Raw genomic sequence first — 27,023 nt, forward strand, 5'->3', positions numbered from 1 at the left:
GAAAAGTGTCAGATCAGCCTCTTACCTAACCACTCAGTCAGAACCACTCAGGCCCCTACAATGAAGCAACCTCAGTGCCTTTCAGCCAAGCCCTGAGTATTCCTTGATATTTTTCAATCGAGTCCCTCCCCACCCACCCCCAAGGACCTTGCTACTGGGCATCTTTCAGCCAGGCTCTCACCCATTATCTTTTGATTGGTTGGGAATTTATCAGTATCTTTCAACTGAGCCCCATTCAGTGTCTAGACCATGAGTGGGTATGCCCCAGATATTTCACCCCCTGCCCCAGTATCTTTCCAACTGGGAGGGGGCAGGTAACCTGCTCCACCAGCAAATAAAACTGTGAATCTCAACCAAAATGGGAGATTCAAGAACCAGGAGAGACCCAAATTCGTCTGCATTCCCCAAGAAGGCAGATGAGCACAATGGGCTGCTGCTGGTACCAAAGCTCTGGTAACTCATGGAGTTCAGGTGAAGGAAGGAAGTCCACCCTGGGTTGCTTCATCAGCTACCGTAACTGTTGACTAGAAGTTGTACAAATTGAGAGTTGCAAGTTAAATTTTATTTGGGACAAAATGAGGACTACAGCCCAGGAGCCAGGACCCCACATAGCTTTAAGAGACTGCTTCAAAGAGGCAGTTGGGGAAGGTCAATATATAAGATGTTGTTGAAGATGGAGTTCAATGCAATCAAAAACTTACTTTACAAAAGGTTTTCTGCTAGTCATAAGGAGCCGATGTCACCATGAAGGGATTTAGTGTTTCTAGATGTGAGGAGATGCAAAAATTTGAATCATGAAATCACTTCCTGAAAATATCTAACTATCTAAAGACCTGTTCCATCAGAGTGCCTCAGGAGGGAAATGTTGAAGGTCAACCACTGCAGCACAGGGTTCAGTCTCTGCAGAGACAGATGGAAAATTCCCTTTCTGTTGTTGTTCAGTCTCTGGAAAATGCTCTTGGCAAGTGCCAATTTGTACTTGAGAGGTGAGTGTCATTTTGACAACATATATTTTACTTTCCTTAAATTTTCGTTTAGGAATGAGTTACTTTTTCTTGTTGATAAATGTATAACAGATGGATTAAGGTCTAATTTGACTTTAGTAAACCTAGGTACAATGGAAATATTATACTTAATATTGATAACTCTAAGGACATGTCTATATTAATCAAACCAACAAGCTTAAGTCACCTTCAATAGCAGATATCAAATTAGTACAGAATATTTCCCAGATCATGGGTCCTAAAATTTATCTTGTCCAATTTTCTATATTTTTAGATCTAATTTGTAAGTGCCTAACTTCAAGTCAAATAAAATAGTTCATTTACAAGTTAACTTTTACATAAATGCCAAACCAGAAATCTCACTTTTTTTCACTTGAGTTCAAAAAGCTATTGCCAATTTCCCACTTTTTCTTTGAGGGCCTGGACACAGGGGAGAAAAATACCCTGGGGTGGGGGTTGGCTACAAGATGCAACAAAGCTTACCCATAACAAGGATGATCCTAAAGGCAAAATCCCAACCAACTTTCCACTGCAGGCAGAGCCTGAAGCAATAGGGAAGGATTTCCCTGGTGTTGTCACATGTGAGCCCTGTCCTGTTATTAATATTTACCAAAGTCATTTTGTAAGTAACAATACACATACAACAAAGAAGCATTAATACCAAGTATTACTTTGATACTGAATATCTCCTAGTTCACATGAGCCCTAACTTCATTCAGCCTAATTTCAGTTGCAGTTAAATTGTTCAATTTTTAAGTGCTTAACTTTATTTAAGCCAACTACATAGAGCTAATTTACAAATTAATCTCAGAACCAATATCCAGAGACAAAGACACATACTGAAATGTATATATATCCACATGACAAAAGGTCTCATAGCCTTGTTTTCCAAACTTAGTCATGACTCAGATATCAGAGTATAAAACAATAGTTTACAAACAAGAGTCAGAATATGAAAAAAAAAAAAAATAAAGGCTTATTTTCCTGTATTTCCCCCTCAGTTTTAGGAATTAGAGATGGTCTAGATAAATGTCTCTGAGAGCCATGGTCTCAGGGCACAAGGAGAGAAAAACATCTTCTCCTAGTATGACAATGTCAAAAAAATTTTTAACCCAGTTTCTCTGGTGTCTAAAGAATACTGTGGCCACACAGTAAAATTTTAAAAAAAATCTTTTTCTGTAGTCATATTTTCATAAACAAAATTTAGACCAGATAATCCTCAAGTTGGCCCTTATAACAAGAGCAGACTAGTCCCAACAGTGATTGTCCCTCTGAGGAGGTGGGGGTCCTAGTTTGATCAGCCCTAGATTATTGATTGTAGGTGAAGAGCCCTGGACATAAGGGAACTTCAGTCTATTTTCTCATCCTGTGGCAATAAAGATCTAACTGTAAGAGACTCATTTTTAGGCTTTTTTTTTTTTTTTTCCTGCATTGTGTCATAGCTATAGGGCTTCCCTGGTGGTTCAGTGGTAAAGAATCTACTCGCAATGCAGGAGTCACAGGGGACACAGGTCCAATCCCCAAATCGGGAAGACCCCCTGGAGGAGGCCATGGCAACCCAGTCCAGTATTCTTGCCTGGAGAATCCCATGGACAGAGGAGCCTAGTGGGTTACTGTCCGTGGGATAACAAAGAGCCACACATAACTGAAGCGATTTAGCATGCATGTGTGCACATAACTATAGATCGGCTAGTCATTTAAAATTTTTCCAAAGGGTTTCCCAGGTGGTGTATGGAACCTTAGAGGAATAGCTTCCCATTTTAGTTCAAGCAGTTTGTACCAGATCTGTGTGCACTGAAACCAATCTGCAGGCTCAAAACAAAGTAACTGAACCAACCAAACCATACCAAAACCTCACCAACCAGAAGTCACACTCCCCCCCCAAAAAAAACAGATGGCAAAGAGATGCCCAGAAGTCAAAAGCCAAATGGCATAAATGCCCCCAAACGTGACTTTCCAGTCCCTCTAGACCTGTGATTTTGTCCAAAGTGTGCCTTATGAATGGAGTTGCCCTTCACTGGAAGAACTCCCCAAATTGGAACTGAAGTTCCCCTGAACAGGCACGGTCAGAGAGACCCTGGTATGCATTCCAGGAGACTTATGAAATTGTTGGTGGGTGTGTCACAACATACCATAGGCTCTCTTTCTGATCCTCCAAAAGTTAATGTCTTCTCAGAGTAGAAGTCCAGGCCAGTGTGAAGAAAGGAAAAAAAAAAAAAAAAAGTGTCCTCAAAGCAAAGAAAGCTGTGACAGCTGCTAGGGAAACCTCTCCCCCAGTGTCCACTGCAGCTTCAGAGTTCCATGGCCTAGAGGGTCGGTTGGGTATGATCAGAACATGCCCCTACAGCAGGGGAACCCTGGTGATCTGGTCTCAGAAAAATCCTCCAACCCTCCACTCTCTGAGAGGAGGCCGCTGTGTAGAAAAGTCCCTAAGCTGAGGGGTCATGCAGGGCTGCCTGCCCAAGAGCAGAGCCTGGATGAGAGCCTAAATTTGTTGCCAAAATCTTGGCTGTCTGTGCTCTAATGCCAAACAGACACAAGGAGACAGAGTTATGGAGGAGAAAGAGTGGCTTTTTCTTTGCCAGGCAAAGAGGGAACACAGTAGACTAGTGTCTTAAGACCAGTGCCCCTCTCCCTATTGAATGGAACTCCCAGGTGGCTCAGTGGTAAAGAGTCTGCTGCCAGTCCAGGAGGTGTAGGAATGTGAGTTCGATCCCTAGATTTGAAGATCCTCTGGAAGAGGAAGTGGCAACCCTTTCCAGTATTCCTGCCTGGAAGAATCCATAGACAGAGGAGCCTTGCAGGCTGCAGTCCATGGGGTCACAAAGAGTCGGAAGTGACTGAGTGGCTGAGCATGCACCAGCATGTCCTTGTGAATAGGGAGAGGTTATATATCAAGCAGGGATATATGACAAGGATCAAAACAGTTACAGTCTTGCATTCCTCTGTCCTCTGCAAAGTTTCAAAAGGGCAGGATTATTGACAAGATTAGGATGTGTGCACAGATTAGGTGGTCCACTCTCTTAATCTGATGAACTTCTCTGGTACCTTTGATCTTGCCTCCAGTGGTTTCATGGCTGCTCCTCACTGAATTAGCAACTGTTCAAATCTGTTCATTGGAACTCTGGGAAGACCATGGAGGTTGGAGTCTTACCTACAATCAGCGGGGGACAAAGAGGCCTCTGTTCCTTGAAATCCCACAGGGCCCTGCTGGGCACTGATTACATTCTGGTTTTTTGTTTGTTTGTTTTGAGGGAGGGGTCAACATTGTGAAAGGGGGGACTGAGGAGAAAAGAATTCACATAATTAATCAGGAGCAATCAGGAACTTCTTCCTCCCCAATACCTACAAAATTCTCACATGTACTTCCTACTTACTTGGGTCTGAAACAATCAAATATGACCCCAAAAATTATGGCATAAGGGAATGCCCTTACAAATTTGGAGGTATTGAAAATCTCATTGGGGTGGAGCTAAGATGGCAGAGAGGCAAGATATGAAGTTTGAATCCCCCAACACCTAGGAAACTCACCAGACACTGGTGGGGGACTTCCAACAACCAGGCAGGACATGGGAGGGAGCAAGGGGGAGGAAGAGAAGTGGAGGCTGGACAGGACCAGCACAATTAAGGGGTGGCTGGGGGAGGGAAGGGTAGCAGTTTAGGCACATGGAGAGGTACGCTTGTCTCCAGGAGATTGGAGGGGAGGAAGAAGGACCCTCGATGTCAGAGGATTGAGGGGAACATAATTGGTATTCCCACCTTCCCATCATTCGCAGGGAGTCTGCTGAGGCTCAGGACCTGGTCCTTCACAGTGCAGGGCCCCCTCCACCCAAGTGGGTACTGGGAGCATAATGGATTGGGCAGGAGGAGTATTCAGACCAGGCCAGGTGGTGGTTGTTTTTGTTCAGTCGCTAAGTCATGTCTGGATTGGAAGATCAATTTGGGGAAGCTCCTGGTGTTCTGCACACTCAGCCCTGGGGAGTCTTCTGAGGCCCCAAGCCATGACCTCCACTCCTACCCTGTTCCACCCTCTGAGGCCACCTCTACCCTAAAGGACCCCTTTGCCCACAAAGGTCCTGCAGGTGTGAGAGGGTAGTGGAAGGAGAAAGAATCAAACAGACTAGAGGAGGTTCCTTCAGGGTTCAGAGGATCAAGGAACCCATATAGTGTTTCCCTGCCCACTGGGCCCCAGGGAGCCTCCTGGGACCCTGAGCTTGATCCTCTGTACCCCTGATGCCTGCGGCTGAGCACAAGCCCTGTCTGTCATCACCACACAGGGCCTTTTGGTCAGAGGTCCTGAAGCAGGATCACAGCCCTACCTAAACCCTTCCCCACCTAAGTCCCACACCCATAGTCAATGATTATTCTGCCTTTATTGTTGTCATTATCCTTTGCTATTGGAGTTTGATTTTACCCTTCAGTGGTTATTTCATATATATTCTTATGTTTTCAAATATATCTGTTAGTTTTCTAAATTTATTTTTATTCTTTGTTATTTTACTGCTTTCTTTTCTTTTCTTTTTTTTTGGTAGTGTCCTGTGGGTTTTGGGACCCTGGTTCAGAGGCCAGAGAGCTGGACTAACAGGGAACATCAGGCCCCAGGGAATATTAATCAGAGTGCAGTATCCCAGAAGTCCATATCTCAAAACCAAGACTCAACTTTACCCAACTGCCTGTAAACTTCATTGCTGGAAACTTCAGGCTGAACAACTAGTAAAAGAAGAACACAGTTCCAGTCATCAAAAAAACCTTCAGGACCAAATAAAAGAAGAGGAAGTAGGGGAAATAGGTAGCCATCAGCTACAAATTGGCACTTGCCAAGGGCATTTGCCATCTGCCTCTGCAGGGATTTGGGCTTCCCTTGTAGCTCAGTCGGTAAAGAATCTGCCTGCAGTGCAGGAAACCAGGATTCGATCCCTTGGTTGGGAAGATCCCCTGGAGAAGGAAATGGCAACACACTCCAGTATCCTTGCCTGGAAAATCTCATGGACTAAGGATGGACGAGCCTGGTGGGCCGCAGTCCATTGGGTCACAAAGAGTTGGGCATGACTGAGTGACTAACTGCAGGGATTGAATCTTGTGCTGCTGCAGCTGTTAACCTCTGACATGCCCTGAAGGAAGTTCACAGTGGAGAATGAGGCACTTTGTGCAGCAGGAAAACAGGTAGAACAGGCCTTTAGATAGTTTCAATATTTTCAGGAACTGATTCCAATTCTTGCATCTCCTCATAGCTAGAAAAGTACTAAATCCCTTCATGGTGATATCAGCTCCTTGTGACTAGCAGAAAACCTTTTGCAAAATAAGTGCTTGATTGTGTAAACTCCCCCTTCCCCAAAAGCATGTATATTGACCTTCCTCTCCTTATAGCTTGTCAGAGCTATATGGGGTGCTGTGTCCTGGGCTGCTGACAGCACCCGGGAAACAGCATCCCCAGATAGCTGGGGATGCTATCATCCACACCACCACCCACCCCCGCAATAAAAACAAAAAAAACAAACAAAAACTCAGAACTCTCAAGTTGTGCAACTTCTTGTGTTGATTTTGTGCTCTTACTGCCATGACCCAGCCTCAATCTCTGCCCAGAGAACTGAAGCCCCACTAAAAGCCACTGCAGACAGAGGCCACCTGAGATCACATCTTGTGCAGAAACCCAGGAATTTGGAAAGTCAAGGTAAACTGCAAGCTTCACCCAGATGTGGCTTGAGTTTCCTGACTTTCACTCCTGCCTTTTTTTCCTTACTTTCTTGGAGCAGTATGTAGGCTGCCAAGTCTTGGAGTGAAGGGGGTCTGATATATGTGAAGAGGAAAATGGAGAAATTGGAATTGGGCACTGTGGAAGATGGTACGGGCTTCAAGGCTTGAAGGCTGGCAGACAGATAAATTCTCATAGTAGATTTCTGGGCATAGAATGAGAAATCTATGAGAAACCTCAGGCCCAGTCTCTGGGCAAAGAGATACCCTTTGCTTTCTTTTCAAGACACACAGGGGATGACCTCTGTCCACTTACAGCATTATGGCTTCCCCCAACATTTGGGATGGCAAGGGAATTCCCTGGGCCATGCAGATTTAAATATTGTTTGTGTGACAGCTGACTCTGAAACATGGTGGAAATGCAATTTCCAGCCTTGCAGAAGCCCAAGGGCTCTCTCTCCCTCTGTCTCTCTTGCTCTCACTCTCCTTTGCTCACTTTCCCTTATGAAACTTTCCACTATGCTTTTCTTTCCCACTTTACTCACACAGTAAGATCTCTTTCTCACATTTTATCTCTGTGCCCTTCCAGGAAAAGCTTTCCTAGGTATCATTCCTAAACTTTGTCCCTGCCACTGTCAAACTCACTGTTGTCTGTTTCAGAAAAAAATCATTAGACGATTCCCAGTTCTATCTTAGCTGCCAGGAAGACAGGGCAAAGGATCTTGTGTTCTTCTGCTCTCTAGTCTCTCACCTCACTCTATGCCCAGAAATCTACTATGAGATTTGCTCTGTCTACCAGCCCTGAAGCCTTGAAGCCTGTGCCATCTTCCACAGTGCCCAACTCCAATTTCTCCAAGAGTTTCTCTTGACATATATTGGACCCCCTTCATTCCAAGATTTGGCAGCCTATATACTGCTATAGACAGCCTGTCAGGCTGGCTGCTCCCCAGAAGCCAAAGTACAAACTTTGTAGATGCTCATTCTCAAGGAATACACCCGGCATAGGAAGACTTATCATAGGACATAAGCTCTATAGATAAGGGATCCCTCCTAAGGAAAGCCCCAGGAATGAGTCTACACTGGTTTGAAAGCCCTTCTCAGGCTGTGCTGAGTTGGGTGCCCTGCATAGGGTATCACAGGGGCCAGGGATGTCTGGTCAGAAATTAGTGGGAGAGTAGAGGATGCTTGAAACCCCATCAGGTTCAAAGGGAATTTGGGGGACACCTTTAGCCCCTTCAGGTTAAAGCCTTCTAGTAAATGTTTCTGGGATGCTGGATTCCATTATAGTAGTGGCTCTCTTGTTCTTGGTTGCAGGTTACTCAACATGGGAGGATCTCCTTGCAAGCAAGAAGAGTCAACTCTGGAGTATATCCATAAGAATTAGAAATTATTTTATTAAAAATTTATTTATTTTAATTGAAGAATAATTACTTTCCAATATTGTGATGAAACCAAAGGGTTAAAAAAGGAGAAACTTAAATTCTACTGTAGCAGTGTCTGGCCTTTGTATAAGTTGGGGAATGGGGAAAAAAATGCCTGAAAATGGGTATCTAAATTATAATACCATTCTGCAATTGCATCTTTATTGCCACAGGATGGGAAAGCAGAGTGAGATTCCCCATGTTCAGGCTCTCATGGTCCTTTACCAAAATCCCGCCCTAAATAGCTTTTGTAATTCAAAGCCTGGTGAACCAGAAGATGCTCCTGACATTTTCGATGATCCCCCTCTAAGCTCTCCTGTCTCTCAGAGAGAAAACCTAGCTCTTACTGCTCCTGACAGTATTCCCATTTATCCAGTCTGCCCCATGTATTATGCAAAAACCCCAAAAGTTACAATTTGGCCCACAAATACCAACACCCCAACTCCTAGATTTTGCCTTTGGGATATTTAATAATTGATACCAAGCTCAGGAGGAAGAAAGAACACAATGTGAAGAAAGATGGGACAGGGCCAAGAAAGTCCAACTATTCATCTGGAGGTAATACTAGAAATGCAAGTCAAATGACCACTGGACCCAAGATTGCCAGGAAAAGCCCACACAGGCCATGACCAGCCTTCAGACAAATAGGTCATTGGATGAAAGACTGCCCTCAGTCCTGAGAGCAAGGGGGGCTCCTGCTCCTGAGATGGCCATGCTGGGTAACCGATGCAGCCTGGGGATTCTGGCAGCTCCCCAAAATGATATGTCTATCTCCATCAAGGAGCCCCTGGTAGTCCTTAACTTGGCAAGAGAGAAAGTTGATTTTTTTTAATTGATAAGGGAACCATTTACTCTGTCTTTATTTCTGATGTTGGGCCTCTCTCCTCCAAATGCTGTACTGTGACCAGTGTTGATGGAAAGCCTCTCACCCATTATTTTACTGGACCTCTCATTTGCCAATATGACCAGCAGTTGATTTTGCATACCTTCACAGTTGTGCCTCAGTGTCCTATGCTTCTCCTTGGGAGGGACCTTCTGAGATCCCTCGGGGCCATAATCCAGTTAGGAGGCCCCAAGCAGCCTCCTACTTTGACTCTGACTGAGACAGACCAGCAGGTAGAACAAGATTCTATACTCAGCCATATCCTACAAGCAGTAGACCATTCAGTATGGGACAAAGGAATCCCTGGAAAGGCTGTAAATGTTCAACCTGTAAGAATTACCCTTAGGCCAGAAATTGCCTTCCCTAACAAGAGACAATATCCAGTAAAGTTGGACATGAAGAAGGGTTTACAACCGCTTGTAAATTCTCAAGCTGTGGCCTCTTGGTGCCTTGCCAGTCTCCATGCAACACTCTTGCCAGTTGTTAAGCCAAATGCATAATATAGGATAGTACAAAGACCTTAGAGCAGTAAAAGTTGCAGTAGTGCCTATACATCCCCTTGTGGCCAAACCTTATAATATATTAACCCCAATCCCTGAGGATGCTGATCCAAAGGATGCCTTCTTTTGTATCCCAGTTCATTCCTCATCACAATATCTGTTTGCTTTTGACTGAAATAATCCTGACTCATGCCATATGCAACAAAATACCTGGACAGTATTGCCTCAGGGGGTTGGGGGCCACCCACACCTGTTCGTCTAAGACCTAGTAAAAAAAAACTAAGGGAAATACATCTAAAAGAAGGTGCTATTCTACAGGTGCTATGCAGATGATATTTTAATATATAGTCCCTCCTTGGAGGCCTCAGATAAAAATATCATTGAAGTCCTTAAATTTCCTGGGGCCCATGATTACTGAGTCTCTCAGAAAAAGGCACAAATCTCAAAGCAACAAGTTAGGTATCCAGGACATAGTATAAACCCTGGAAGGAGAGTTATCTCCATATAGCAAACAAGTTATATTAGACCTAAGCACTCCAAAGACAAACATCTCTGTACCTTTTTGGGTGTGACAGGTTTTGTAGAATTTGGATTCCAGGATTCAGGCTTATGGCTAAGCCCCTATTAGTTCAGTTCAGTCGCTCAGTCGTGTCCGACTCTTTGCTACCCAATGGATGTCACGCTTCCCTGTCCATCACCAACACCTGGAGCTTACTCTAACTCATGTCCATCCAGTCAGTGATGCCATCCAATCATCTTAACCTCTGTCGTCACCTTCTCCTCCTGCCTTCAATCATTTGAATTTTGATTTTATGCAGGCTTCTTCATGCTCCTCTTTCAACTTCATCAAGCGGCTCTTTGGTTTCTCTTTGCTTTCTCTCCTAAGGGTGCTGTCATCTGCATATCGGAGGTTATTGCTAACTCTCCTGGCAATCATCTGCCCAGGTTGAGCTTCATCCAGGCTGACAGTTTGCATGGTGTACACTGTATATGAGTTACATAGGCAGAGTGACAATCTACAGCCTTGACGTACACCTTTCCCAATATTGAGCCAGTGCGTTCTTCCATGCCAGGTTCTAACTGTTGCTTCTTGACCTGCATACAGGCTTCTCACTAGGCAGGTGAGCTGGCGTGCTATTCCTGTCCCTTTAAGAATTGTCCACAGTTTAGTGTGATCCACACGGTCAAAGGCTTTAGTGTAGTCAATGAAACAGAAGTAGAGATTTTCCTGGAATTGTTCTAAATCCTAGAGAGTTGGAAATCAGCAGAACGTTCCTGCTGCCAGTTAAATATAGTTACCCCTTGTTACACACAAATAACTCTGTGACAAGCCTTTGTACCCTTCAGTTCTCCCCTGCTCCACCCTCAGACAGCAATCACCAGGTCAACGTCTGTTAATGGACCCTTTTAGGAACCTTTTTGAGCAGGGAAAATTCAAGAATCCTTAGTCTGGCCCTTTATGTGCTCCATTCCCATAAAGTGAAGCCTCCAGGGCCAGGCTGACCCATCCACAGCTGCCTCCTGATGCATACACTTCACTCAGCAGGGAGAAGCCTATGAACCCAACCGTGTACCTACAGACGACATTTCCCTGCCCCATATCTGTATCTGTTACTTGGCATAAAGAGACATCCTGGACAGGCCTGAGTTCATGCCTAATCAGAGCATGTTTAGTCTCACTTCAAGTCTTCCCCTATTCTCACTTGGTGCTGTGCATCAGTATAAATTCATATGCTTGGTGATTTTTGGTGCCCTCTGCTAGTCTCTGAAGACATCAGCTGGTATCCTGGGAAGTGCACTGGGATAGGAGTCTGGATGGACAACTTCTAGCTCTATGTTGACATGACTTTATCAATTCGGAGTTTGGTGGTGAGTGCTAGATAGAATTCTAAATTCAAGTGTCTGCCTCTCCTGTGTTTCCTCTCACATCCTGTGCTAACTCCCCCAGAGCACTCGCTCCATGGTGTAGCCACCATCAGATTTCTCTGAGGTTTCTCTCCAGTAGGTTGTGGGCTCCTTGAGATAAGGGGCCATCTTCTTCCTTGTGATGCGATTCCTAGTGCCTGGCACAGTGTCTGGCACAGGAAGGCACTCAAATATTCTCTGAGTGAAGGATCTCTACTGTTTCTGTGTGAATGGATTTGGATATATAGCCATAATGAGTGATTGAATACTCAATCTCCTAATACATTAGGTTAGCTTTTCATGTGGTGTAAAATGCCTCCGGATGTAAATGAGAAAAGTATTTGGATCTTGCTACTTATAATCCAGTGTCCTTAATCTGTAACACGAGGTTTTAAAGACTTCTGTTGGTTTCAAGAATCTATGGCTCATTTTCCCCACCTCCAAACCCAACTCCTGCCTCCCATCCATCAACTCCACCACATGTTCAAGTAAAGACCAGGATAGGAATGACACTCCCAAGCAGAGCTTCTCTGCTTCAAGGGATTTAGGTGGGCTGAACTGCACCTGCTCAGCCTTCCAGGAATCTTCTATAGGCCCCCTGGAAGAACTCAACCAGGAAGCACAGATGAAGACTACGGACTACAGGCTTCTATTCAGCTCCAGGGATGCTTCCTTGCTGACAACAAAAATTACACTTGTTTCCTTTTTTTTTTGTCCTTTCAGGTTCACCCTGACAGATTTATAGAGATATCATCTAAGTTTAAGTTATACAATATGATAATATTCATACAGGTGTCTGTTGGAAAACCTTTCCCAGAATAAGATTAAGGAACACATCCTTCCCCTCACATAATTAGCATTTCCTTGTTATTCTCATGGTGAGAACATTAATGATCTACTCTCATAGAGAGTTTCAAGTATACAAGACAGTACTGTTAACAATTGTCTCCATGCTGTACCTTAGGTCCTGATAACTTACTCATCTTACAACTCAACGTTTGTACCCTTGGATGAGCATCTCCACATTGTCCACCACCCCCAGCCCCTCATGCCCATTTTCGTTTGTATCCTTCAATGGTATTAGAACGAGTCCCTTAAAAAAAAAAGGTAAAATAAAATTCGAAAAAGGCAAATTATGCTTCCAGAGAGCCACAGTTTTACTGCTCATGGTGTTTTGCTCAGTTAAAACACAGAGTACTAGCGAAGGAGTAAATGTGGGTAGTTAGGCCCCACCCTCCCAACTTATTGCTCTAATTCCAGGGCAGGGGAAGAGGATGGAAATGACCGAGATGAGGATACATCTTTCTTCATGCATTTTTCCCCTTTAGAACACCCTGAGATGTTCAACTTGTTAAGTCCAGAATTAGTCTTAAATTCATGACTTGTAAAGAGATCAATATGTATGACCTTTGCTAAAACTCATTCTGAAAGTAAATCAATCAATAAATAAAGACTGTAAGCACTGTCAATACATTTTTGGGCTAGTAGGCTTTAAAAAAATTTAGAGAACAATGATAAGAGTTAAACGCAACATGAAATGTTTTATTGTGAAAATACCAGCCAGGTGAGCAATGTGACATCATCCCCAGTTTCAGATAATCTTTTTTTTTTTTTCTTTTTGGTTAAAAATAAGTCAGAGTTTTTTTAACATTACTTCACGTAATTCACCTGGGGATGCAGAATAATAGGTGTGGTCCTGGTCAGACCATTAAAGATATAAGTTCAGAAGTGTGTGTTTCTGTGTGTGTGTATGTGTGTGTAGGGAAACTACCAAGGCAGATGGTATGAGGGAATTTGAATTATATAAATCTTGTAATTTATCTTCTCACCTTGCTTAAAGGGCATTTATCTTTTTCAGGGCCCAAATCTAACAATCTGTGTGCATGTTTGGACTGAGATCCTTAAGGGGACATCACCCGTAGCCCAGCCAGGGAGTCCCTGGGAGCCAGCTGAGCTGTGACTAGGCCCGGGCGGCAGAGGGCGCATCCATGACCGAGGGGTTCTTCTCCTCAGGGGCATCGTTCTTCTTGGCCACAGCGACAGAAGCAGGTGTTTCAATGGGGCTCTTCCTGAACTTGCCCTCTCGGTTGGAATTCTGTCCCTGGGTGCCAGGTACTTGTTGTGGGCAGCGGTGCGGGTTTTTGGGATGGCAGGATCCATAGCGTGGAGGGTGCCTCTGTGTCAGATTGCTGCTGACTTCGTGCCCACTCTTGCTGTGCTCTGTCTCCAGCTCCTGCGAGATGCCTGGTGAGTGTCTTGGATCAGGAGTGGTGGTGCCTCGGCCCCTAGGGCGACTCAGCAGGTAGCTGGGGCCCCGACCCTGCTGAGGACGCCCCTCCTGCCTTGCGGTGGGGGCGGACCCAGGCTGCAGGTCGGACCGGGGGCCGCTGGTGGTAGCCAGGATCGATGGGTGGCGGGTCACAGATGGGGCCCTGCGGGAGGGCGGGAAATGCCTCAGTCGTTGGCCTTGGGAGTGGCCAGGCAGAGGGCGTCTGAGGCCCTGGGCCGTGGTGAAGCCTTCGCCGCTGCCCTAGCGTTCATCAGCATCACCTTCTGTGCTCTTGGGACCTCACGGTGGTGGCGCATGGCTGTGGATTTTGAAGTCCTGGCAGATGCTGGTGCGGTGGGCAGTGTAGCGGCTTCCCTTCAGTGGCGCCCCGGCTGGCCCAGTCACGTTTGCAGCCTCGGTGCCCCACTCACCCTGCACCACGTCGAACTCCACCATCTCGCCGTCGTCCACACTGCCTCGGTACGTGCAGGGGTTTTTCCCGGTGATGGCCATATGGTGAACAAACACATCTTCCTGGGTATCCTGCCTGCTGATGAAGCCGTACCCTTTCTTCTCCTTAAACCACACGACAGTGCCTAAGACCCTCTTAGAGATGACCTTCTTAGGCACCTTTCCCTTGGCGACCCCGGTGGTGGCCTTGGGGATCCCATCCCCTCTGAGGTGGCTTGTGTCTAGGGCTAGGTTCTGGTCTCCACCTCTCAAGGATGCCAGGGGTTTCCACGTGGCGTGAGAGCAGAAGGAAGCAGCCAAGTCCGTGAGGGTGGCCTCTCCCACCTCACTCATCAGGTCGTCCTTGCTCTCCTTCGTCCAAGAATCAGAGGGACATTTGTCCTTCTGGGGTTGTGGTTGCAAGGGTGGGAGGGGGCTCAGGCGGGAGGCAGGAGCCTCTCTCTTTGGGAGGTTTGTGGGTTAGGACCAAGGGCTCTCTGGATTTAGTCCGAGAGTCTTGGAGAGGCCTGTGGCATCTCCTGGAACAACAGGCACGTGGACCGTCCAAACGATGGCTGCCATGGTGCTGGTGAGCTCTCGAGGGGTGGGGGCGGGGTGGGTTCCAGAAGTAGCTTGAGCTAGGGGGGACGTGGGGCGGGGCAAATACCCTTTGCCCCAGCCTCGCGCCACCACGTCATAGTACCTCCTGCTTCCGAGTGGAGATGGAGACACACTTGAAGCTCTAGGAAACGGCTGTGAGTACCCTCTTGCTTGTTTGAGTGGATGTGAGGAGTAGACCCACGTTCCAACCCTCTTCCTTGGTTGGGGAGATTCACATCCTTCTAAGGACACTTGCTCAATATTCTCTCACAAATCTCTGGCCCTCTTCTGACCCCTGGGGAGCCCATTGTGCGGGTCAGGCATTTTGTGTCACTTGTGGCAAGATGACAACTGCGTGGTTTGAAGACCCAATCAAAGAAACCTGCTATGGGTTTTGTCTGTTTGTTTTGTTTCCATTTCACTTCTGAAGGCTGCCAGGCCTAGAATGCTAGTGCTGAGAGGACCCTAAGGTAGCGCGTGTTTATCCAGACTGGTGTTAAGATTGTGTTGACCTAAAACAAATAGACTGCCAGGGATTGCTCCACCAAAAATGAGTTTACTATAGATCAACAGAGAATTGCAGTTCAGGGTCTACAACCATAGTGAGCCATGCGCAAGCTTCCCTAAAAAGGAGAAGATAAGTCTTTGAAAGAATGGGGAGGTTAGGAAGGCTGCACTAAGCAAAGTGTCCATGGGAGACTGAGGCTTTGAAGTATGGTGGCTCTTCATTCGCTGAGCCCTGACAATCTCTATTTGGCTGAGCTCTTAGCACTCAAGAAGAGGAAGTCTTTGTTCTTCCTGCTGGGCTCTGCTGTCATGTCTGAGAGCCTTCCCTTCTGGCCTCCCAACTCCATCTTAATGGAAGTTTCTCTTTATTAATTTTTACCCTTCTCCCTTTGACTGAAATCTTTCTCTAAAAGCATCACTGGATCAAGAGTTAGATTTTTTTAAGTTTCAGCATCTTTCTACCAACCCCTGCCCAGTTTCCCCCACCCACTTCCCTTCCCCTCCTCCCCCTACCACCACACCCCTCCCTGCTGATGCCCCCATGCCAGGAAAGACCTCTCCTGGGCATAGCATCCTTTGTTAGAGTGAAATCCAAGATTTTGGAAGCCTATTGAAGTCATTTTAGAGTAAGAAGGAGGGGCCCGAGGGAGAACTCTCAGGCACTTTTTCTCTAAAGTTCATGCTTTCAAGATCATAGACAATGGAGATCACCAGAAGCATTGTCCCCTCATCAGAGGTTTGGCAGACAAAGTTTCAAGAGACGACCCTCCAGCATCCTCCTGTCAATGGTCGTTCAACAGCTAGTTGCAGTTTTGGTGCTCTCTCAGGAAGAGAGGAGTACATGTCTTTCTACTCCACCTTCTTGAGAGAAAATCATGAGCTCTCTGTTCTTACCCAGGCTTGGGATGAGGGCATGGCAACCCACTCCAGTGTTCTTGCCTGGAGAATCCTGCGGATGGAGGAGCCAGGAGGCCTACTATCCATGGGGTCCCAAAGAGTCAGACACGACTGAAATGACTTATTAGGCACACAGGCTTGAACTTTCTGTTCTGTTCAGTCGCTAGGTTGTGTCTGCCTCTCTGCAGCCCCGTGGACTCCAGCACACCAGGCTTTTCTGTCCATCACTTTGCTCAAGTTCATGTCCATTGAGTCACTGATGCTATCTAACTGTCTCATCCTCTGCCAGCCCCTTCTCCTTTTGTCTTCAATCTTTCTCAGCATCAGGGTCTTTTCACATCATTTGGCCAAAGTACCAGAGCTTTAGCTTCAGCATCAATCCTTCCCATGAATATTCAGTGTGTATTTCCTTTAAGATTGATTGGCTTGATCTCCTTGCAGCCCAGGGGACTCTCAAGTGTCTTCTTAAGTGCAAAACTGCTGCTACTGCTGCTGCTACTAAGTCACTTTAGTCATGTCCGACTCTCTGTGACCTGATAGATGGCAGCCCACCAGGCTCCCCCATCCCTGGGATTCTCCAGGCAAGAACACTGGAGTGGGTTGCCATTTCCTTCTCTAATACACGAAAGTGAAAAGTGAAAGTGTTGTCACTCAGTCCTGTCCAACCCTCAGCGACCCCATGGACTGCAGCCTTACTGGCTCCTCTGTCCATGGGATTTTCCAGGCAAGAATACTGGAGTGGGGTGCCATTGCCTTCTCCAAAGTGCAAAACAAACAATATTTAAATTTATAGTAGATATGCTTTCAAAGTAGCTCATAGCTTTGGAATGGTGTAGAAACAACACAACTTCCTAACTGCCAAGGGAAGCAAAATTTAAGATGGCTTTTGTTCACGGATTAGTGGATGCAATCCTTACTGAGGCATTCTAAACTTGATGCTCTGGAAGCTAAGGCAAATCAAATCACCTTGCTGATACTTCCCCAAGGAATGCTGCTCTTAAAGTAACCGACAGTAGCCAAACCTCTGTCATGGTGCACAGGGATATTTCCCCAAATTATAACTTGGGAAAACTGGCTAGAGGGGCCTGACACTTAGCCTCAGAGAAGGGAAAGCAAGACTGGAGGGTTAAACAACTGTTGGTTTGATTAAAAGGGAAAGATCCGAGTCAGACCAAATAGCAGCACAGCTTTACTGGAGACTAAAACTCCCCCTCGGAGCCACTGTAACTTGCATTAAACTACTACTGACTGAGGGAATGATAGCATCTGTGAATCCCTATGGGTGGGGAAATACTAACAAGGGGCCAAAAAGTGCCTACCTCAGTGGATCTCAAGGTGTGAGGCCTGCTTAGCTTCGGAAAATACTGACAATCTCTTTCTCGAGAGGCAGCAAATGCGTTCTTTCAGCAATGAGTTAAAGTTGGTGTTGTATCCCAGCCTCCAGTATTTGGTGTTTTCATTTGGGGGAGTGGGGAGGGAGGGAGCAGTTCTAATAGGTGTGTGTTCTTGTTGCTCAGTCGCTAAATCATATCCAACTCTTTGTGACCCCATGGAGTGCAGCATGCCAGGCTTCCCTGTCCTTCACTCTCTCCCAGAGCTTGCTCAGATTCCTTCCAACTGAATCGGTCATGCTATCAATCCATCTCATTCTCTGTCACCCTCTTCTCCTGTTGCCTTCAATCTTTCCCAGCATCAGGGTCTTTTCCAACAGGTGCGTGGTGCTACCCTATTCTTTTCATCTGTAGCTCCCTTACGGTGTATGATGTGTATCATGCTTGTGTCAACTTAGCTATTATTGGCTGTATATCTTCTTTGAAACCACCTGGCCCACTCGTCCAAAATACACCCCAGAGAAGACCAGCTGTACTCCTCCTGGACAGTTTAAACGGCTTCAGTGAAGCATTCAGGCACTGGAAATAGGATTCCTTACAACCTCCTTCACCCTGTGGATGTGTTTAAGTCATGGTCGGTCAGAATTTGATATTACTACACTACCTAATGTTAAATGGGCAAAAAAGGACTCTGTACTGGTCCCCAATTTATCACAGTTTTAAAACAGTAGTATCAATTTTTTAAATTAAGTAATTTACTTTAATTTGAGGGTAATTACTTTATAATATTGTGGTGGCTTTTGCCATACATCAATATGAATCAGCCATGGGTGCACATGTGTTCCTGCATCCTGAAACCCCGTCTCACTTCCCTCCCAACCCCATCTGTCTGAGTTGTCCCAGAGCACTGGTTTTGAGTGCCCTGCTTCATGCATCAAAATTGCACTGGTTATCTATTTTGCATATGGTATTATACATGTTTCAATGTGATTCTTTCAAATCATCCCACCCTCAGCTTCTCCCACATAGTCCAAAAATTTGTTCTTTATATCTGTTTGTTTTTTGCAGCCTTGCATATAGGGTCGTCATTACAGTCTTTCTAAATTCCATATATATGCATTAATATACCATATTGGTGTTTCTCTTTCTGATGTTCTTCACTCTGTAATAGGCTCCAGTTTCATCCACCTCATTAGAAGTAATTCAAATGCATTATTTTTTATACCTGTGTAATATTCTATGGTGTATATGTACCACAATTTCCTTATCCATTCATCTGCCAGTGGACATCTAGGTTGCTTCCATGTCCTAGCTATTGTAAACAGTGCTGTGATGGACATTGGGGAACATGTGTCTCTTTCAATTCTGGTTTCCTCAGTGTGTATGCCCAGGAGTGGGATTGCTGGGTCATATGGCAGTTCTATTTCCACTTTTTTAAGGAGTTTCCACACTATTCTCTATAGTGGCTATGCCAGTTTGCATTCCTACCAACAGCGTAAGAGGGTTCCCTTTTCTCCACACCCTCTTCAGAATTTATTGTTTGTAGATGTTCAAATGGTGGCCATTCTGACCAATTTGAAAGAATAGCATTGAAACATGTACATTACCATATGTAAAATAGATGACTAGTGCGAGTTCGATGCATGAAGCAGGGCACCCAAAGCCAGTGTTCTGGGGCAACATAAAGAGACAGGGTGGGGAGGGGGTGTGAGGGAATTCAGGATCAGGGAGACACATGTATACCCATGGCCGATTTATATTGATATATGGCAAAATATCATCAAAATATTGTAAACTAATTATACTCCAATTAATATAAATAAATGAATTTAAAAATAAAAGCAATTTAAGAATCTTTTTTTAATCACACAATGCCTATTCTACTTATTTGGAGCTTCAGCATCAGTCCTTCCAACGAATATTCAATATTGATTTCCTTTAGGATTGAATAGTTTGATCTCCTAACTCTCAAGAGACTTCTCCAACAGAACAAGATGCTACATCAGCTTTGGAGAAATTCTTATTATTTTATATCTGTGTAGTTGTATACCAAAAATGTCTATGTGTTATGTGATTGAATAGAGGTGTGTATTTAAGATTATGTATCTTTGAAAATGAATATCAGAAATACATAGAAAAATACATATGCACATAAATATGTATATGAATATAAAGGATTTCTGTACCCATATATATGTCTTGCATGAATTTTGTGTGTCTGAAAAAAATGTTAAGAATGTGTGGAAAATGAAGAGACATTCTAGCAGGGCAGCTGAGGGGTAGAGTTAGAGAGTCTGACGGGGTGAAGTTGGGAAGAACCTGCAGAGGAAAGGACTACCTATCATTTACAGATATTTAAATTTGGAAGGAGAGGAGCCGCTTGGAGTGCCTCCAAGGCAAGGGATGATATATGGCAGAATAGGGTTGAGGATAAAAGGGGTCAAACTTCATTAACAAGAAACTAAGACCCCAGTCCTGTACAGAAAGAGGGAGGAAAATACAGCATCAATAGCACTGATGGAGGCATATGTCTCAGAGCGGGCCATCACCACCAACAAGGAGGCAGAATACAGCTCTGAAAACACCACTACCTCCTCACCTACCCGAGCCCCACCCTCTTGAATTAGCTCCTCCCTAAAGGATCCGCCCATCCCAAGCACTCAACTCATCCCCTGCCTATCCTGCTTGCACACAGACTCACTGTAAAGGAAGCTGCGAGGTGTCCAATTTGCACACGTGAAGCCTGAGATCCCGGCGGTGGACACCAGGAAAAGAAAGGCCATTGGTGGGCACCGGGACAGAGAAGGGGGTTGGGATGGATTCCTGCCAGAGATAAGGGGTGGAGCAGGCACCGGTGAGGCTAAGGTGGGAAGTGGGAGTGCAATGGTCAATAGGAAAGGGGCATAGCGTTAGGAAGCAGGCAAGATATTGAAGATGAGCTCAGGGAGCCAAGGGCACTGGGGGCCAAGAAAGCGAGTGGAGGTAGAAAGGGGGCATGTGAGTAGCAGACTACTGGGGCGTTCTGAGCAGGACCGACAGTGAGTGAGGGCATGTGGGTCAGGGCTGTGGAGGGATAGGAGTTCTGCAGGGGATTCAGAATGGGTGTCAGTGGCGGTGACAGAGGCTGAGGTCTCTGAACAAGGACGTAGTCTGCCCCCTCCTGCAGAGTTCCTAAACCTAGGCAGCACCACTGCTGCTGCCGCTGTCGCTGCCGCCTTTCACCACAGCCTCAGGGAACCTAGAAGGAAGAGCACTTTCAGGCACACAGCCAGGATTTCCAGCATTACTGCCAGGCTCATGGGGAAATTTTAGGCACTGGCGCGGGGCACATGGAGACGTCGCTGTCGGCAGAACTTCACCTTATGGCATATTCAATGTTTCTCTCTTATCTTCTCTCCTACTGCTGCAGACATGAAAACCCCCAACTCACAGGAGGCCGAAGGCCAGCAAACTAGGGCTGTTTCACGAAAAGCCACTGGATCTGCAAATATGATGAAGAAAAAAGCTTCGCAAAAGAAGCAGAGAGGCAGAACTTCGTCCCTGCCCTGCAGTAACATTGTGGGCTGCAGAATTTCACATGGATGGAAGGAAGGTGATGAACCCATCACTCAGTGGAAAGGAACTGTTCTGGATCAGGTGCCTATAAATCCTTGCCTTTATCTGATAAAATATGATGGAATTGACTGTGTATATGGACTGGAACTTAACAGAGATGAAAGAGTTTTGTCTCTTAAAATTCTTTCTGATAGGGTGACATCAACTCAAGTCAGTGATGCAAACCTTGCAAATACTATAATTGGTAAATCTGTGAAACATATGTTTAAGGATAAGCATGGTTCTAAGGATGAATGGAGAGGAATGGTCTTAGCCCAAGCACCGATCATGAAAGCCTGGTTTTATATTACCTATGAGAAAGATCCTGTCTTGTACACATACCAACTTCTAGATGATTATAAAGAAGGAGATCTCCATATCATACCAGAGTCCAATGAGTCCCCTCTCGCAGAAATGGAGCCAGGAGGAGTTGTATATGGTCTGATAGGTAAACATGTGGAATATACCAAAGAAGATGGCTCCAAACAGATCGGAATAGTCATTCACCAAATTGAAGCTAAACCCTCTGTGTGTTTCATCAAGTTTGATGATGATTTCCATATCTATGTCTATGATTTGATGAAAATGTCCTAACTGTCAGGGTAAACTTTGCCACATTTGTACAAACAAATGCATACTTTGTAGACATGCAAGATAATGTTACTTTTCAGTGTATTGAAAGCTTTAGGGTCCATGTTGATTCAACATCTTTTCCATCATAACTATTGTCTTATTCTAACAAATAAAGATATATGTGGTCATGAAATGCTGTGTAAGGAATTTTTCATGTTGAAAAGGTTGGGTGTGTTTAGTGGATGGAACATAAAAGGAAGGAGCAGCTGTAAAATTCAGGCTGTGAATAAATTGCACTACTATAATAATCAGACAAATAAAAATATTGTAAAGTAATTAGCCTCCAATTAAAATAAATAAATTTATATTTAAAAAAGAAAAGATGAATAAAAATGGAATAGGACTTAGCTGGTTTGGGCTAGGGAGAGGAGAGGAGAATGAACTAGAGATGGGCTGTGGGGGAAAGGAAAAGGGAAGGTGGCTGCTTAAGAAAGGATGTGGGAAGGGGCTGGGAATGGAGAGGCTCCTAAGGGGAGGGTGACCTAAGAGTGGGAGGCAGCCAACTGGAAGAGGGTGAAGAATAACAGGGAGAGTGAGATCTTGGGGCTAAGAGGAAAAACGGACAGGATAAATTGAGTAAAGAGGGACACAAAGATGTTTAGAAGAGGTCCAGAGCAAGCGAGAGAAAGAAAAGTTGGCAGAGATCAGGGGAGAGACTAAAGGGACACTCCAGAAGGGAAGGGACACTGAGGAAGGAGGAATTCTAAGAAGAAAGACTGACAGAGGGAGTGAGAATAGAGAAAAAAGGGTATGAGGTGTGGAGCCTATGAGAGATGGAAAGACCCAAGAAAACTAGGCCCTCTGGCAGTATCCAAGTTGCCCTCCCTAGCTCTGTGCACAAAGGATGTGGCAACAAACAAACCACATGGATTGGAGCTTCCCTAGAGGGAGATTTTGACAGGACAGTCTCAAGAGTTAAGCAGAAACCAAGCTGATGCTGGGAGGGATTGGGGGCAGGAGGAGAAGGGGATGACAGCGCATGAGATGGCTGGATGGCATCACTGATTGGATGGATGTGAGTCTCAGTGAACTCCGGGAGATGGTGATGGACAGGGAGGCCTGGCGTGCTGCGATTCATGGGGTTGCAAAGAGCCGGACACGACTGAGCAACTGATCTGATCTGATCTGATTTGAAGTTTATACTTAAAAGACTTGTATTATATCAGGGACATCATGCCACACCTGCTGAGCAGAGCCCAGCCCTCAGCTTAAACACACTGCATGGTGCTCCATAGCAGAGGGGCTGTGGGCAGTTTCCTCGTAGTTTCCAGAGGACCCAGGAGCAAGAAATCTCAGACCTGAAGTTCTTGGTTTACTTCCCCTACACTGAATAAACAATTTTTTCAGGAATGAGTTAGTGGAGTTCTCAGAACATAAGAGATGTGCCACCTTGCATTTGGAAAGCATTTTATCCAGAAAAATGGAAACTTGCTCGACCCAGATATTGCACTCATCTCACTGCTCTTCATCCTCCGGGGCTATGCCTTGTGTCCTTACAGAAGAGAAGCAACAAAGGATTGAGCTTAAGGTTTCTCTCCAGGGCATGGGGAATACTTGACTGCCCGTGCTTCTCTCAGCCCCTGCCTGAAACCACAGGTATCCCACCCCTGTCCCCCTGCCTGTGCTTCACCAGATGGAGGTCTGCTGCCTCCAGAAACCCCATTCTGGCAATATCCCAACAAAACCAGTGCCTACTGACCCTTCACAGTACCTCCTGACTAGTCTTGCCCACTTCAAGCACACAGGGAACTGTGCTGGAAATGTGTGCAGCTCTATTTCCAGGTGAGATAGGTGGCATGGGCAGTTTAGCAGGGAGATGTGACTTTGTATAACTAAGTCTTTCGACTGTATAGTGCCACATAGGTGGATGGTGGGAAGAGGGTGTGGTAATTCACAATAAATTCCTCTGAGGTATGGTGTCCCAATACATGGGTCTTTGTCCTTCTCTTTCTTTCCTTCTCCCAGTTCAGCTGTGGGAAAAGCTTCAAAAATCTCTCTGGTTTTCCCACTACACACCCTTCACTGCCCTCAAAGAAACAATTCTGGTGTCTCTCTTTTGGCCATTAACTCCAGGCATAGCAGGTAGAGGAGGAGGCAGGGAGCTTCCCAGAGTGGAAAGAAGTTGGTAATTCCAGTTCATTCTCTCCACCCAACATGATCTGAAGCTGTTTGCCTCAAGAATTCCACAAGACAAGCTCACCTCACCAGAGCAAGGATAGGTTTTCTTTCATACATCACATAATTCAGTCTAGCAAACACCTGCAGGCCACTCATGGGCCAGTTTCAGCCCACTGTCATATTTTGGTTGATCTTCATATTTTTATCATTCTCCATTTTAAAATTAGCTATATAGACATTTGGGGGATTTCACATTTCAAAAATCCACATTCTTGGCTTGCCTGAGAAAACAAAACGATAGACCAAGGGTTGGGGCCCGCATTCCAACAAGGACACAAGCAGTTGACTCTGAGGAAGGGCTCAGCCCATTTTAAACTCAGAATACTCTCTTGCGTGGGCCATGGCCCCAGATGGCCTGCTTCACGCTAATAAAATGCCCATATATCCCCTGGAAGCATTTCATTGGTAGCTTTGCCCTCCATTGGCTTACTTTAACCCCATTTGCTTTTTATTTTAGTTGCTTTATCTTCATCTCACAAATACTTACTTCAGGGTGGCTCTCTGCCAGGCAGTCTTCTAGACAGGAGCTTAGGATACAGTCATAAAAAGATAAAGTAATCTTACCCTCATGGAACTTTCATTGTAGTGTAGGAGACAGACAGTAGCCAAGAGACAAAAAGTAAAATATAAAGTATTTTCACACTGATAAATGTTAAGAAAGAAAAAATAAAGCAAAGAATGGGGGAACTGGAATTCCAGGGAGGAGGCTGAAATTGGATAGATAGGAAGTCCAGAGAGAGCCTCACTGAGAGCACAGTTTTTGAGTAAAGACCTGAAGGCATTGAGAGGACTAGCCCTGTGGTTGTCTAGGGAAGGAGCATTCCAACAAGAGGGACAACAAGTGCTAAGGCCCAAGGCAAGAGTAGGCCTGACATGTTCAAGCCATTTTGAGAATACCAACATGGCTGGAACTGAGTGAGCAAGGTAGAGAATACCAAGGAAGAGAGCTCAGAGAAGTGATGCAGATCTGGGAGAAGAATGGAATTTGAGTTTTATGCTGTGTGTGATGGGGAACCATTCAGTATTTTCAGCAGAGGCACATTATTTATTGTGGCAACACTCAAGAGTAGTTTGTAATGTGGTGCAGACTGAAAATGTGAGATCATTTTGTGACTTTTTCAATAATCCAGGTAACAGATATGGTTTAAAGCAGTCTGGCATCCCTATGTGTAATGTGAAATTTGTCTTGTTTTTATGATCGTTTAGTTGCTAAGTCTTGTGTGACTCTTTTGAGACCCCCATGAACTATAGCCTATCAGGATTCTCTGTCCATGGTGTTTCCCATACAAGAACACTGGAATGGGTTGCCATTTCCATCTCCAGGGGACCTTTCCAATCCAGGAATCATACCCACATCTCCTGCATTGGCAGGAGATTCTTTACCACTGAGCTACCAGGAAAGCCCAAAATTGGTCTATCTCACTATATTTTACAGTATAGTGTAGCATGCCCAATTTGCCCTTTAGACAAGATATCTGCTTGAAGGGAAATGTAAGAGGTGTCACTTACAATACTAGGTTTCCTGATACCCTTGAGCCACACAATTTCCCAGGTGAAAGAATAGATAAAGCATTTGGGCTCTTCCTTCCTTAAATTGAGTATATAATGCTGATGAAGTGAGAATTAGAAACTGTCCAAGAAAGCCTGTATACATTCCTACTTTTGCTTCACCTCCTTGGAACATTCCCTCGTCCTTCTATTGTAACCAGATAAGAACTAATAGTTGCTCTCGTGATAATGGGCAGAAGGTACCCCCAACAGAGTTTATCATTGGTTTAAATCAGTTAGTAAAGAATTTAACATAACTGACTCTTCAAAAGGAGGCGGGTTTTGGACAGGTCTTGAATTTTCTTATTAGTAAAAGTGCCTATAGTAATGTAGCATTGTTGTAAGTACATTGCCTAGATAACATTCCATCCTCCTTCCCCAAGCCCAGATGATATTTTCCTTTCTGAGTTAAAATGGATGTAGATATGGTACTAGTGACTAATTACTAATGGGAGTCACACAATCAGTCTTGGTTTGAGTATGCATTACATTTAAAGGAATACTGTCAGAATCTCCCAACCCTTTCCTCCAGGTTATTACCAGAGGCACCTACAAACATTTGGAATACCAAAGGTTTCCTTTCATGTCTTAGAGATGACAATACATCCTCTAATTATCCAGGTCCTCTATTTATCTTGAACAAATAATGCCAGGCCATGGCATATCTATAATGGTTGCTCCTTCCCTTGCAGATTGAAATTGTTCCACAGCTCAACATAATGTTTGGGTTGAGGTTCCAAAAGACAAATAAATAAAGCCCCTTTTCTCCTTGCAAGTTTTTAACCATTTGAAGGACAGGCACAATAATGACACAAATGGAGGTCAAAATATTTCCTTTATAATTGATAAAGCTGGCTTGGAGGACATGCTTAGCTCTGAGGCCACAAGTACTTCCTCATACTTCACGCAATTACAGGCAAAGCTGGATACAACTGCAAGTCTCCCTGATAGGGACAAGTGTCACTTGCCTACAAAGTTTACTCTGTCTTAAAGTTGATTAGATTGTGCCTAAAAGAGATAACTACAATAAACAACTCAAAAGGTTTCTCATATATCCATCCTATCAAACTCACATTATAGAAGTTATTAGGAGCTGTGAAGCAAGGGGAATGAGGGTCTGCAAAAATAACTTGCATTTTATTTTCAAAAAATAATATTTCTTTTTACTGAGATATATAATTGGCATATAATATTATTTAGTCTCAGGTGTGCAATATTTTGATTTTGCATATATTGCAAAATGATTACAGTAGTCCAGTTAATATTCATCATTCATAGTTTTCCTTGTGATGAGAATTTTTAAGCTCTATTCTCTTAGCAGCTTTCAATATGCAATAAAATATTATTAACTAGAGTCACATTGCTGTACATTATGTCTATATGACACATAACTGGAAGTTTGTACGTATTGACTCCTTTCATCCATCTCACCCAACATTTCTTGCCTTGTACTGTTAATATGTTGTACAACATACCTGGGCATAATTTGCAATGTGTTATAGTTTAAAGAATTAATGTTTCAGTGTGGCTTTAATGTCATTTTTAATATCAATTTGAGAGGATTCTGAAATAAGCCATGAACCACCTAGCTCACTCATTAAAGAAAAAACAG

The 27,023-nt window shown here is 44.7% G+C and overlaps 1 protein-coding gene, 1 long non-coding RNA gene and 1 pseudogene across 3 annotated transcripts in view; 1 reads left to right on the forward strand and 2 right to left on the reverse strand.

Moving 5' to 3' along the window:
* Positions 1 to 27,023, reverse strand: part of LOC147340278 (uncharacterized) — a 64,115-nt gene that overhangs the window by 29,700 nt on the left and 7,392 nt on the right. The window lies entirely within an intron of this gene.
* On the reverse strand, positions 12,926 to 14,729 carry LOC147340279 (Y-box-binding protein 1 pseudogene; annotated as a pseudogene). The gene has a single exon (XR_015159933.1). The product of XR_015159933.1 is annotated as a Y-box-binding protein 1 pseudogene (transcript).
* Positions 20,146 to 21,818, forward strand: LOC147340280 (spindlin-2-like). Its single transcript, XM_086390154.1, has 2 exons — positions 20,146 to 20,243; positions 20,868 to 21,818. The coding sequence occupies exon 2, from the start codon at positions 20,870 to 20,872 to the stop codon at positions 21,644 to 21,646; it is 777 nt and encodes a 258-aa protein (XP_086246280.1). The 5' UTR covers positions 20,146 to 20,243; positions 20,868 to 20,869; the 3' UTR covers positions 21,647 to 21,818.

The sequence above is a fragment of the Bos grunniens genome, chromosome X, assembly GCF_055505025.1.
Source record: "Bos grunniens cultivar Pamir isolate PY7600 chromosome X, Bosgru_T2T1.0, whole genome shotgun sequence".
Taxonomy (NCBI): Eukaryota; Metazoa; Chordata; class Mammalia; order Artiodactyla; family Bovidae; genus Bos; species Bos grunniens.